General features: G+C 42.4%; 1 protein-coding gene across 1 annotated transcript; it reads right to left on the minus strand.

Moving 5' to 3' along the window:
• Nucleotides 1-6,478: 6,478 nt before the first annotated feature.
• On the minus strand, nucleotides 6,479-12,337 carry LOC308570783 (vomeronasal type-2 receptor 26-like; the record flags this gene model as incomplete). Its single annotated transcript, XM_081165701.1, has 5 exons — nucleotides 6,479-7,380; nucleotides 8,818-8,857; nucleotides 10,050-10,145; nucleotides 10,618-10,899; nucleotides 12,047-12,337. 5 exons carry the CDS (start codon nucleotides 12,335-12,337, stop codon nucleotides 6,479-6,481), a joined length of 1,611 nt encoding a protein of 536 aa, XP_081021827.1.

Below are 12,337 nucleotides of genomic sequence, written 5' to 3' on the forward strand. Positions count from 1 at the left end.
ATTATGGATTATTACTGGAGGAAGGTCTCATGCAAATCACTTCAGGAGGCTGTGGGGTGTCCAAAAGGAAACCCTCCCAGTACAAAGTATTCACTCTGCTCTCAGTCCGAAGATTCCCCCTTTCCGTTTACCCAGGGCATTGCTTCATTAGCATTATGAAGCTGTGCCTGTTCTTGTTTTCTTTGATGTCCTTTCAAAAAAGTAAGTACACGTTCTGTGGGAATTTCAAAAATATTGGGTCATTTCCATGATTAGATGATGCCAAATGCTCATTGCAGTTGTCTGTGTTTCCAATGGGTATTCTTGGACATCCAACTTGTGTCATCTGGGCCAGGAACGGTGAAAGCAGAAGAGAACTTCAGCCTGTTCTGTAAAGTGATGGGTTTCTCAATTTCTGCTCAGCACCACGAGTGGCACTGGATCCAGCAAATTCCTATGAAAGGTCAAGAATGGATTGGAAGGATCTACCCTTATGATGCAAGAACAGATTATGCTCCTTCTTTCAAGAGCCATTCAACCATTTCTTCAGATAACTCCAGGAACGAGTTCTCCCTCCAGCTGAGCTTTGCAACAGCTGCAGACTCAGCTATCTATTATTGTGCCTCAGAAAGCACAGTGAGAAAAGAAGAAAGAAAGAAAGAAGATTCTTTAAAACTTTTTTTCCTAATTGGCTCTTAATCAGGAGCCAGGTAGAATCAAACTTCAATAAAGAATGGGGGGAGTATATAATGCAGTTGAATACTTATTGTAAACAACTGTACTCATTAGTAGGCTTGACAGAAAACTTCTTCCAAAAATCTGAACTATGGCCTGACTAATAATTTTTAATAATTAGAGCAAGTGATCAGATGAAGAAGGAACATGTAAACATACAAATCCACAAAAAAGGAGGGAGGGAAGTCAAAGGCAATTTGATATCTAAATTTTGTTTTTTCTCTTGTTATGGTTTCTAAAATGAAAAATTAAAAAATAAAATTTAAAACTTTTTCCTAATTAGTTGTTCTCTGTTCTTCAGCTGGGGCTTGGATACAATGATGTAGCATTTAGGGGCAAAGAGGCAGTTCAGTAACCCAGCACTGGAAGATGATATAGAAAATATTTCCACAGCCACCATGTATTTCCCTCTTCTCCACATCAGCTGATTGCATAACATGAAACTGGTCCCACAAAACATCCCCAGTCATTGGGTACCTCAACAAGGGCTGCAACAAGTGCAGAATCAACATCACTTTGAAGTCAAGTGACTTTATCCGAAAATGCATAGCTGGTTGGTCACAATGGGTCTTCAAATGCCCCAGAGGTCCCTCCCCTTTACTGGGAGTCAGTAACCTCTAGATCGTCCATTATAACTTCACTGTTTGGCCATTGTGTTTATCCCTCCTGGTCTGTTAGACCAAAGACTATCTTTGACAGACCCATGGTTGTCATAGAGGTCATGAAGTCTCAAGATGGCTTGACAGCAGTCTCCACATGGATGTTGAAGTTAACCAATATTATCATTTTAGGGTCCTCCAACAATACAACTGGACATCAGAGGAGGGGTGCAGTAAACAAATGAGCACACCTCTGTATGAGCCTCTCAAGTTGAACATGGATGGATTCATGTTCTATTATGTAACATGGAACCAAGAACAAAACATGCAGAACAAAAGAAGCAATTCCTTACTCTGGAACATCAAACAGGTTCTGAGAAGGATGCACCTTGAAGGACAATTCATGAGAATGGTAAACTATCTGAGAAACAATTGCCCCAATGAAAAAGAGCTCCTGGCTGCAACCACTCATGTGGAACAGTGTGGGGGTCATATGCAAGACACTCCACAGTATTGACTTTGGACACCATAGCAGTCAGCAAAGGTAAGACCTTCAGAAGGCAAAGCATCCTGTCAGCAAAGCTTCTCTCTAGATTGAGACTCTGCTCTGTTCATCAGCAGACACTGCCAGATTTAACAGACTACATTGGTTGGTAGCTAATTCTTGCAATACCTTTCTTAAGAGAAATAGATCGGTCATGCCTTTGAGATACAAATACATGCCTTGATTACTAGTAGATATTTCCAAAAGCTTTTGGGACTTGGGACAGGCGAACAAATAATAAGGGTTTCCATGATCCCAGTGGTCCATAATTGGTACTTTAGCATTTGGCTCCTGAGTGACATTCCTCCCCCCACGCCCACCCCATAGTCAATATGTTAGTTCCTTTTCCAGATCAGCTAATACGTCTCCACTGTTCCTTGTGGCACAAAGAGCAGCAGGTGTCATGAAGTTCCCTGTAGGAACTGAACACCAGGAAGGAACAGTGTTTAACAGTGATACTCAAAAATGTTTAAGCTGTCCCCTGATCTAGGATAGTGGGAGGATGGCATGACCTCAAGTTTAGTCACCACTAAAAGCCCTCCTCAGAAAAGCAGAGAGATACTGCGTGGAACCCAAGCTTGACATTGGTGCTGTTTCTACATTCTTTGTAAGAGAATTCATTTGTATGAAATCCAACCCAGAATCAGCTGTGAAGGCCAAAGCTTTTGCCAATGTAATGTAGGAATCATTTTCTAGTCCATGGTCTGCCAGTAGGTTCTTAACAGGTTTGCAGCCTGGCAAACAAACCCTGGAGGCCAGCATGGGGAAAAACTCCCAAGCATGAGGCTTTAAGTTAAGGGCAAGTCAGACCTGCATTCTCCAATTCCTCGAATGACATATTACCAGTCTGTGAGGCACAGCCCTGAAGAGCAGACCAAGAGCAGGACCATCAGTTAGGAGAACTTTTAGGAGCAGATAGTAAAAAGTTTTAGCTATGCCGCTAGAAATCAGATGCCTAGAAATGTAATGGTGTCAGACTCCTACTACCTGCCTGCCCAGTGGCGTAGCGTGGGGGGTGCCAGGGGTGCCGGCCGCACCGGGCGCAACATCTGGGGGGGCGCTCGCCGCCTCCGGAGTCGCCGAAGAGCCTCGGGCGCAGGCTATAGCAGAGCCCCATGTCTCGAGAAGGAGGAAGCCCCGGCCATGGGCGCTGCCCCCAGGTGGTGCAGCAGGAGCTAGGCGGCGAAGGGGAGCCAAGGGGAGCCCGGGGGAGCGGAGGCGCCGCGGGGACACGGCTCGGGAGCTGCCGCTGAGGAGCCAGAGCATCGTCCCTGGGAGGAGAGGAGGAACGGTGGCGGCGGCGGCGGCTGCTACTGCAAAGCAGGGAGAGAAGGAGGCGGCGGCGGCGGGGAGCCGGGCAGGGAAGTTGCTGCTGGGGATGAAGAGGCGGCGGCGGCGGGAGACGGACTTCTCTCCCTCTCTGGTGCTGCTGGCGTGAGGCGCTCGCCAGCCCACCGGCCCCTCCTGAGCGGGATATGGGTGGGCGGATGGGGTGGGTGGGGGAGAGGCTCCGGGCCCGCCTCGTGCCCTGACAGGAGCCGCCGCTGCGCCCGCGGGCGCCCTTGATGCGGCGCCCCTCATGCCGCCTCGAGAGGCGTTGGGGGGCAGCGAGACTCCGCCGGGCCCCGCCCCTCACTCCGCGCTCGGCTTCAGGGCTGTCTTGCGAGGGGGCGGTGGGAAAAGGCTCTGAGGAGAACCTCGCTGGCTGTCCCGCCGCGTCGCTTTTCCTCACGTCGTTTTTCCATTCCCTTGAGGGGATGGGGAGGTGAAGGGAGCCCGCACGTGGCGAGTCGTCGGTGGAGGTAGAGAAACCACGCACATTAGATATTCATAATAATAATAATAATAATAATAATAATAATAATAATAATGCTTTGAAATTTAAGACTCCCCCCCCCAAGGAAAAGGCACTTTCTTGCCCTGCCCGTGGACCAGGAGGTCGTGGCGGGCGAGGCCTTCAGCAGCGGGGCCCTTATTTGCGCTGCCAGCCTGACCTTCACCCTCTTACATATAGAGAGGAAAGGAGACGCGGAGGTGCAAAGGCTTACGGGGCAGAAGTAAGCCCCGCTGAGTTCATCAGGGGTGCCAACGTGAATACAGTATGATTTGGGGGGGGGAAGGCAAGTAAACCCCGCCCTGCATAGTTGATCACATTGGCAATGCCCATCAACTGGGGGACTGGCCCCCTCAAATGTTTTATTGGGGGGCCTGAAGCAGCGGCGTAGCGTGGGGGTGCAGGGGGGGCCGGGCGCAACATCTGGGGGGGGGCGCGCTTGCACTCAAGTGCTAAAATCCACGGGTTAGGGGGCGCAAATTACTTGCCTTGCCCCGGGTGCTGACAACCCACGCTCCGCCACTGTGCCTGCCTGTGTACTGGGCTCAGCAAGTCCCTATATTATTCCCCTTTGACACCTGGCACAGAAAGGAAGACCAAATGGGAGCCACTATTTTAATTCATTCTAAATCCACATAAGGTGACCACATAAGGTAATGAAGCAGAGCAACATTACACACTCAACATTGGTTATTAATGTGATTCTCAGTAATATAAAAGTATCCTCAATTATTCCCAGAATGCAAGTTGTAATAATAGACAGTGATCTGTACACTTTTATTGATTCATAGCTGACTTTATTAATTGAATCCAAGTAGCTTTAAAGCCTCCACGACCTTTACTAAACAATAAGTAGGCACTTGCACAACTGCTATAGTCATAGGACTCAGCTACATTAGTAAAGAAACAGCAATTTGAATGCACTATAAACATGCAACACCAGATGGCGCCAGAGAGCAGAATATTTTTTTTTGCAAGTAAATTTTTATTCAGAATTTGTAAAAGAAAAAAGAAAAAAGGACAAACAAATACAAAAATAAACATTTTAACATAAATTATTCATCCTATTTTCATGCTATACAAAAAGTAAGCGTACAATCATACAAAAAAATAATATAAACATTAGGCTCTACTTAGCCTTTGACTTCCCTTCACCCTTTTGGTAAGTATCAAATAAATCCCGGGTTGCGTAATTAGTTTATTAAAGTTTATAATTATTAGCTGATAAAGTTTTTCTAATACCGCCAGTTCCTCCTATATATCCGTTCCAATATATTTCCAAAATTTACTCCAATTTTTTTGAAATTTCTGGTCGTCTTGGTCTCGTATTCTGCCTGTTAATCTATCTAGCTCGGCATAGTTAATCATTTTGACCTGCCAGTCACTTACGTTAGGTATAGTTTCTGTTTTCCAGTTTTGTGCCAGCATAATTCTTGCGGCTGTGGTGGCATAGAGAAATATTTTTTTATCTTCATTTTTTATTTCCTTACCCATAATTCCCAGCAAAAAGGCCTCAGGTCTTTTGGGAAAAGTATATTTAAAAACTTTTTTAAGTTCATTATAAATTGCTTCCCAAAAAACCTTCACCTTGTTGCATTGCCACCACATATGGTAGAGGTCTCCCTCCACTTCACCACATTTCCAGCATGTCTTATTTTCTGATCTATAGATTTTAGCCAATTTTGCCGGCGTAAGATACCATCTATAGAGCATTTTCCAAACATTTTCTCTCAAACTCGTACAGGCCGTAAATTTAATATCTCTATTCCACAATTTCAACCACTTTTCAAACTCGATGTTATAGCCGAAGTCAATTGCCCATTTAATAATTGCCTCTTTGACTTCCTCGTCTTTTGTATGCCATTCCAGTAATATGTCATATAATTTAGACAATGTTTTGTTTTTACCTTCTATTATTTCTATATTGAATTTTGATTTCTTGTCCTCAAAGCCCATTTTTCTTTTATCTTGCTTTAACATATCATTCACCTGATGATATTGTAGCCAACCGGTGAATTGATCCTTTATTTCCTCATACGGTTTAAGTTTAAGCCCTTGTTCTGATTTTCTTACCAAATCTTCATAAGTGGCTGTCTTCCCTTCCATGTTGGAACAGAGAGCAGAAAATTTTTAAACGCTATTTTCCATAGAGATTTTTTTATTTAGTTATAATGATCTGATTTATGACTTATTTACGGTGTTTCTTTTGTTGTGTTTAGATCCACCCATAGACTCACATGTCACATTTTTAACATCATTTAGCAACTTAAGTTAGATAGTATATTATTATTATTATTATTATTATTATTATTATTATTATTATTAATCATTTATGTATATCCCGCCCATCTGGAATATTAATAATAATAATACAAAAGCAATAAAATATCAAATATTAAAAATTCCCTAAACAAGGCTGCCTTCAGATGCCTGGGTGATTTGTTTTGTTTTGACAGGAGGACCCACGGGATTATTTGCCCCTGAGCTGCAGCTGACTCAGTTCATATGCAAATCTGTCACTGAATTCAACAAGCAAGGGAGCCATTTTCTCATCTTGACATTTGTCCTCTTTTTCCAGAACAGGTCCTCTTTTTCTGGGGTAAAATTTCTTTCCGGGTGGATTTTTTTATATTTGCAAAAATGTATCTTGCTATACCTTCTGGATGAGACATAGGTATAACTGGTGGCTGCCCCTCACCTACTCATCAAACCAAAATTAATACTTTAGGAATCCTTGTACCTTACCAACACAGTCATAGAGTAGAAGAAAACAACAAGGCAGAATCTTCAAAACTTTCTCCGAATTAGTTGTTCTCTGTTGTTCAGCTGGGGCTTGAGCACAATGATGTAGCATTTAGGGGTGAAGATGCAGCCCAGTAACCCAGCACTGGAGGACAAGATGGAGAAGATCTCCACAGCCACCATGTATTTCCCTCTTGTGCTCAGGTAGGTTGGAACAAAAGACAACCATACACTGCAAAAGACCAACATGCTGAAGGTAATGAACTTGGCTTCATTAAAACTATCGGGTAACTTGCGGGCTAGGAATGCCACAGTGAAGCTGGAAATGGCCAAGAAGCCCATGAAACCCAAGACACAATAAAACATGGTGACTGACCCTTCATTACATTGCGCAAGGATTTCTCCAGTTACTGAGTGCATGTCTAAATCAGGGAAAGGAGGAGAGGTTGCCAACCACAAGGTGCAAATACTTGCTTGAATGAGGGAACAGGAAAGAACTACAGACTGTCCCTGTTTTTTCCCCATCCACTTACTCATGCTGGATCCTGGCTTTGTGGCCATGAAAGCTATCACTACAGTGGTGGTTTTGGCCAATACACAAGAAACAGCCACTGAGAAGATGATGCCAAACACTGTTTGTCGGAAAAGGCAGGTCACTTTTCCAGGTTTGCCGAGGAAAAACAATGATGAGACAAAGCAGAACAGGAGTGATATGAGGAGGGTATAGGTGAGGCCTCGGTTGTTGGCTTTGACAATGGGGGTATCCCTGTGCTTAATGAAAATTGCTAGCACCAAGACTGCAATAATGGAAAGAAAAACAGCAGCGAAGGCTAAAGTGATTCCTAAAGGTTCTTCATAAGAAAGAAAGGTTAAAACTTTTGGCATACATTCATCTTTGTCCCTACTTGGAAATTGCTCTTCTGGGCATGTGAAACAGTCAGTCATATCTAAAAAAAAAGTAAATTTATCATTCAGTATTAATTATCTGTTACATATGGACTGTTCTCCACTCTACCTCTCATACATCAGTTATAACTCATATAACTTTTGTTTGAAGTTTCCAGCCATATCTAAAAATTGAAAATTTCTAATTTCAGTATCTATTACCTATGTGGAGCAAAATAATAATAATAATAATAATAATAATAATAATAATAATAATAATAATTCCAATGCTACTCTCTGGACTCAATCCTGAAGATAGAAATGGCACAACTGTAATAAAGTGGCCGTCATTCCCACTCCCCGGAGGGCTGATCAAATGCAGATGAAAGATAAAGAAACAGGAACAAGGTCACATTCCCCTTTCCTGCTCTCAGCAGAAGTGATCCATCAGGGCAAACAAGGCTGACTCAGTTCCATTGCCAAGCCTGAACCCAGAATAGAATGTCTATAGATAAGCTACTACATTCCCTAAAAGGGGGGTATTTGAAAATGGTCAATAGTTGTCCAAAGCCGGCTTCTTTAGGAGTGATTTGAATGCCGCAGGGAGACCCCCTCATACTGTGAAGCATTAATCACACTCTGGATGCATCCCATCTGTTTGATTTAATAAGGCAGGAGGGACCTGGGTCAAGACGACTCATAAAGATGGATGTATGGCCACCAACACCTTGTCCACATCAGCTGATTGCATAACATGGAACTGGTTCCACAAAACATCCCCAGTAGTGTCACTGGGTACCTCAACCAGGGCTGCAACAAGTGCAGAATCAACATCACTTTGAAGTCAAGTGACTTTATCCTCAAAATGCATAGCTAGTTGGTCACAATGGGTCTTCAAATGCCCCAGAGGTACCTCCCATTTACTGGAAGTCAGTAACCTCTAGCTCATCCAATATAACTTCACTGTTTGGCCATTGTGTGTTTCCCTCCTGGTCTGTTAGACCATAGACCATCTTTGACAGACCCATGGTTGTCATAGAGGTCATGAAGTCTCAAGGTGGCTTGACAGCAGCCTCCACATGGATGTTGAAGTCAAACAATATTATCATTTTAGGGTCATCCAACAATACAGCTGGACAGCAGAGGAGGGGTGCAGTAAACAAATAAGCACACCTCTGGATGAGCCTCTTAAGTTGAACATGGATGGATTCATGTTCTATTATGCAACATGGAACCAAGGTTTTGTTGCCCATGGAAGAAATTGGGAGATACATTCCCTTCTGCCTTCTGCATATACTGATGTTGATTTAGCTAATCGATTGATAATAAATTTCCACTTGTGAATAGAAATCTTATATAACTTTTTCAATTTGCCTTGTGTGGGGGAAACATTGGGGTACTACATAACCTACCCATCTTATTGGAAATCTTCCCTTCTGGACATGGAGTACAATCATAGCAGCAAAATTTCTCCCCTTCCTTCCTTTTCTTCTGGTTACCAGGATAGCAGTAGTCGTTACACAAAGAAATGGGCATCACCTATCCATAACCATGAAAGGCGTTACAAAGGGAAATTCGGTTAGATAGACAGAGATATACATCTGTTGTTTATCTTGGCTGATACCTTAGATCTTTTAAGCACCTAGCTGTACTTAACTGGGCAGACAAGGAAACACCTCTGGGAATACCAATAGTTGAACCAGCAGAGAATTCACAAAGATGAACCACAAAGGCATTTGAATATAGTGAGTTAGTCACTATTGTTTCAATTTCCTCATGTGCATACAGAAGAGATGGCAAAGACGATGAGCTAATATGAAACCCTTACTATTATATATGTGTGTATGTCATTCATACCCACCTAGCAGTTTGAAAGCACCCCTAAAGTGCAAGTAGATAAATAGGTACCGCTTTCTAGCGGGAAGGTAAACGGCGTTTCCGTGTGCTGTGCTGGTGCCGGCTCGCCAGAGCAGCTTCATCACGCTGGCCACGTGACCCGGAAGTGTCTCCGGACAGTGCTGGCCCCCGGCCTCTTAAGTGAGATGGGCGCACAACCCTAGAGTCGGACACGACTGGCCCGTACGGGCAGGGGTACCTTTACCTTTTATGTCATTCATATATATCTAGTTCTCTCTCTCTCTCTCTCTCTCTCTCTCTCTCTCTCTCTCTCTCTCACACACACACACACACACACACACACACACACAGAGAGAGAGAGAGAGGTACCTTGGTTTATGAACTTAATCCATTCCAGAAGTATGCTCTTAAACCAAAACTGTTCTTAAACCAAGGTGTGCTTTCCCTAATGAGGCCTCCCGCTGCTGGTGCCCTTCCACTGTTCGGAGTCCATTCTTAGACCAAGGTAAATTTCTCAAACCAAGACACTATTTCCAGTTTTTCGGAGTTTGTAAACCAAATTGTTCTTAAACCAGACTGTTCTTAAACCGAGGTACCACTTTATATAAAAAGAAAAAATGACAAAGAACCAAGAAATCCCTTCTCCAAGTAATGTTTGTGCTGGTTTAAAGTTATCTCTGTGACCAGAGCTATTTCAAAAATTTCAGACATAGTTGTCACATCAATCTTTGTTGAAAAATTTAGAGTTCTATCTGCTTTATTTTTCTCATGACATGATTGGCCAGAATACTGCCTGGAAAAGCAGCAAGGTAATCCTAGGCTATAAGGACATTGAATGCAGCACCTTCCAGCTCATCCATACCACAATTCATACCTGGTTGAAACCACTGTGCCAAACAATTAGATCTTCATGAATGATGAGTTCTTCTCCTCCAGGAGCCTCTGGGTCAATCCAACCAATTTTCACTCTCTGGAAAGAGTTGTTTGGAAATATGACCATATTTATGATGTCAAAGCCGCCTCCCATTTCCCATTTGTCATTAAAGAAATGGTTTCCCCAGCTGAGTTGTTAAATGAAATCTTGTGAAGAACGTGATAGAGCTAAGATAGAAGGAATCCAAAAAAGAATGTGGCATGTAAACAAATTGGAGAGTTCATCTTATGTCAGGTAGTGACTTCTAAAGTTGTTGGACTACAATTCTCATCAAGCATTCAGCTTGACTAAATGTCAAGGATTATGGGAATTTATCCTGCATTGCATATTCAGACTCCAGTGACTTCAACAACAACAACAACAACAACAACAACCTATAAAATACATTCAGCCAATACAATATCCAACTCCATATCCTCAGTGATTAATGCAGGAGAAAGCTAAATATAGCCTCACATTGTACTTATTTGGCTACTGAAATAAAAATACTTATTTGTAAGGACATTACCTGCCAAGGCTGAACATCTTCAAGTTCAATACTGAAACCTTTCCCATTGGCTCTCTGTTTGGATCGGGAAGAGCCCATAACATACAAAGCATATGCTACAGCATAAACACCATTATAGATACTATAGCTGTGTCCTGTCATGAGCAGTTCAAAGTGTGGCCCAGAAAGACTCTCCAGCCTCTCCTCCCCAGTACATATTTCATTAACATCCATTGTGGCATTGGGGTTAGGAGCCACACAGTCAAAGGCTTGCTCCCAAAAGTCCTTCAGAAAACCATCTATCTGGGGCCCATAAGGTTTTATGGTCTGAATAAATTCCGCAAACCCTGCAATCTCTTTGGAGTGGATTGTAAAGGAAATTGCACCTTGGAACATCTGAAGACCCCAGTCCTTTTGAATGCCAGTCAATATGAAATCTATCTGGGTTGTTATAATCCACACCTTTCTGAGTGATGTGTTCTCCTTGTTTCCAGTGTCTCGTATAAATATAATAGTTCTCAGCCATGATATAGTCAATGATTCTCCATATATAATAAAGGTAGTCACTTTATTATTTGTGTATCGTACATAAACCTTTGTGGCTACATTACCAAGTTCCTCCAAGCTATCCCAGTGGGCTATTTGTGGTATTCTTTCTGTGAATGCTGAACAGATCGCATACTGGGAAAATAATGGCTCCAGCGTCTGTAAGAAATGTTCGCCACTGCTATTATCAACTGGAAGAAGCCCAACCCATGTCCATTTGAAATATTGGAGTAACCGGATTATACCCATATACTGCTGAGTTTCATTTGGGACGAGGCGAAAAAAGGATGGCCCTTGAGTGATATGATTCTCTTGTGAGGCAAATGAGCCATATGTGAGCTGAAAGAAAATGGACAGATATTGCAAGGAAAAGTTAGAATTGACTATGTTCTGATTATACAACTAATATATCTTGAAACAGTCTGGAAACCTAGAGTTACAGATAACACTTGAAGTTGAATTTCACAAGGATATAGAATGTATTGTTATTATAATTAATTATTTGATTTATTGGTTGCTTTGTTATGAAGGTAACTCAAAATGTGTTCCATTATATAAACAAACATTATGGTGGTCATTAAAACCACCATAAAAGAAAAACAAGGATACAAGGCAACATTGGTGGTGGGGTTTTAAAAAGAAGATAGCAGGATTAAAACATCCCACCCACTAATGGAAGCCATAGATAATTAAGAGCCAAAGGCTTTGCATAAATAAATGTTAAATAACAATTGAAGAATAAATACAATACAATGGGTAAATTTAGAAGGATTTTCCTTTTTCTTTTGGTCAATCCCTGCTTTTGTCAACTCCCTCCTTTTGAACTAGAAAATAAAGCTTAGCATAAGAAAGAAGACCCTAAGTCACTCTCACACAAATTTAAATATACAGAGAGAATTCCTACCTGCGGAACCTTATAGGAACTTATAATATCTGCCATGAGGTTAGATGTATCAGAGCCAAGTCCACCAATGATAGCCATGAGGTTTTTCTGTCTGTCACACTGGTAGTTGGGGACAAATCTATGTGATTTGAAGAGCACCTCCAAAGTGGTACAATAAGTCATCCTTGCATCATAGTAGCTGTCATAGATGTGGAATCCAAGTGTGACATTAGGTAGGATCTTAGGATTCTCGTTGATTTCGTTCACAGCAAATGCCAAGGCAAGGATGTGCTGGTAGAATTTTGTCACCAT

The sequence above is a fragment of the Podarcis bocagei genome, assembly GCF_964188305.1.
Source record: "Podarcis bocagei genome assembly, chromosome: 13".
Classification (NCBI taxonomy): Eukaryota; Metazoa; Chordata; class Lepidosauria; order Squamata; family Lacertidae; genus Podarcis; species Podarcis bocagei.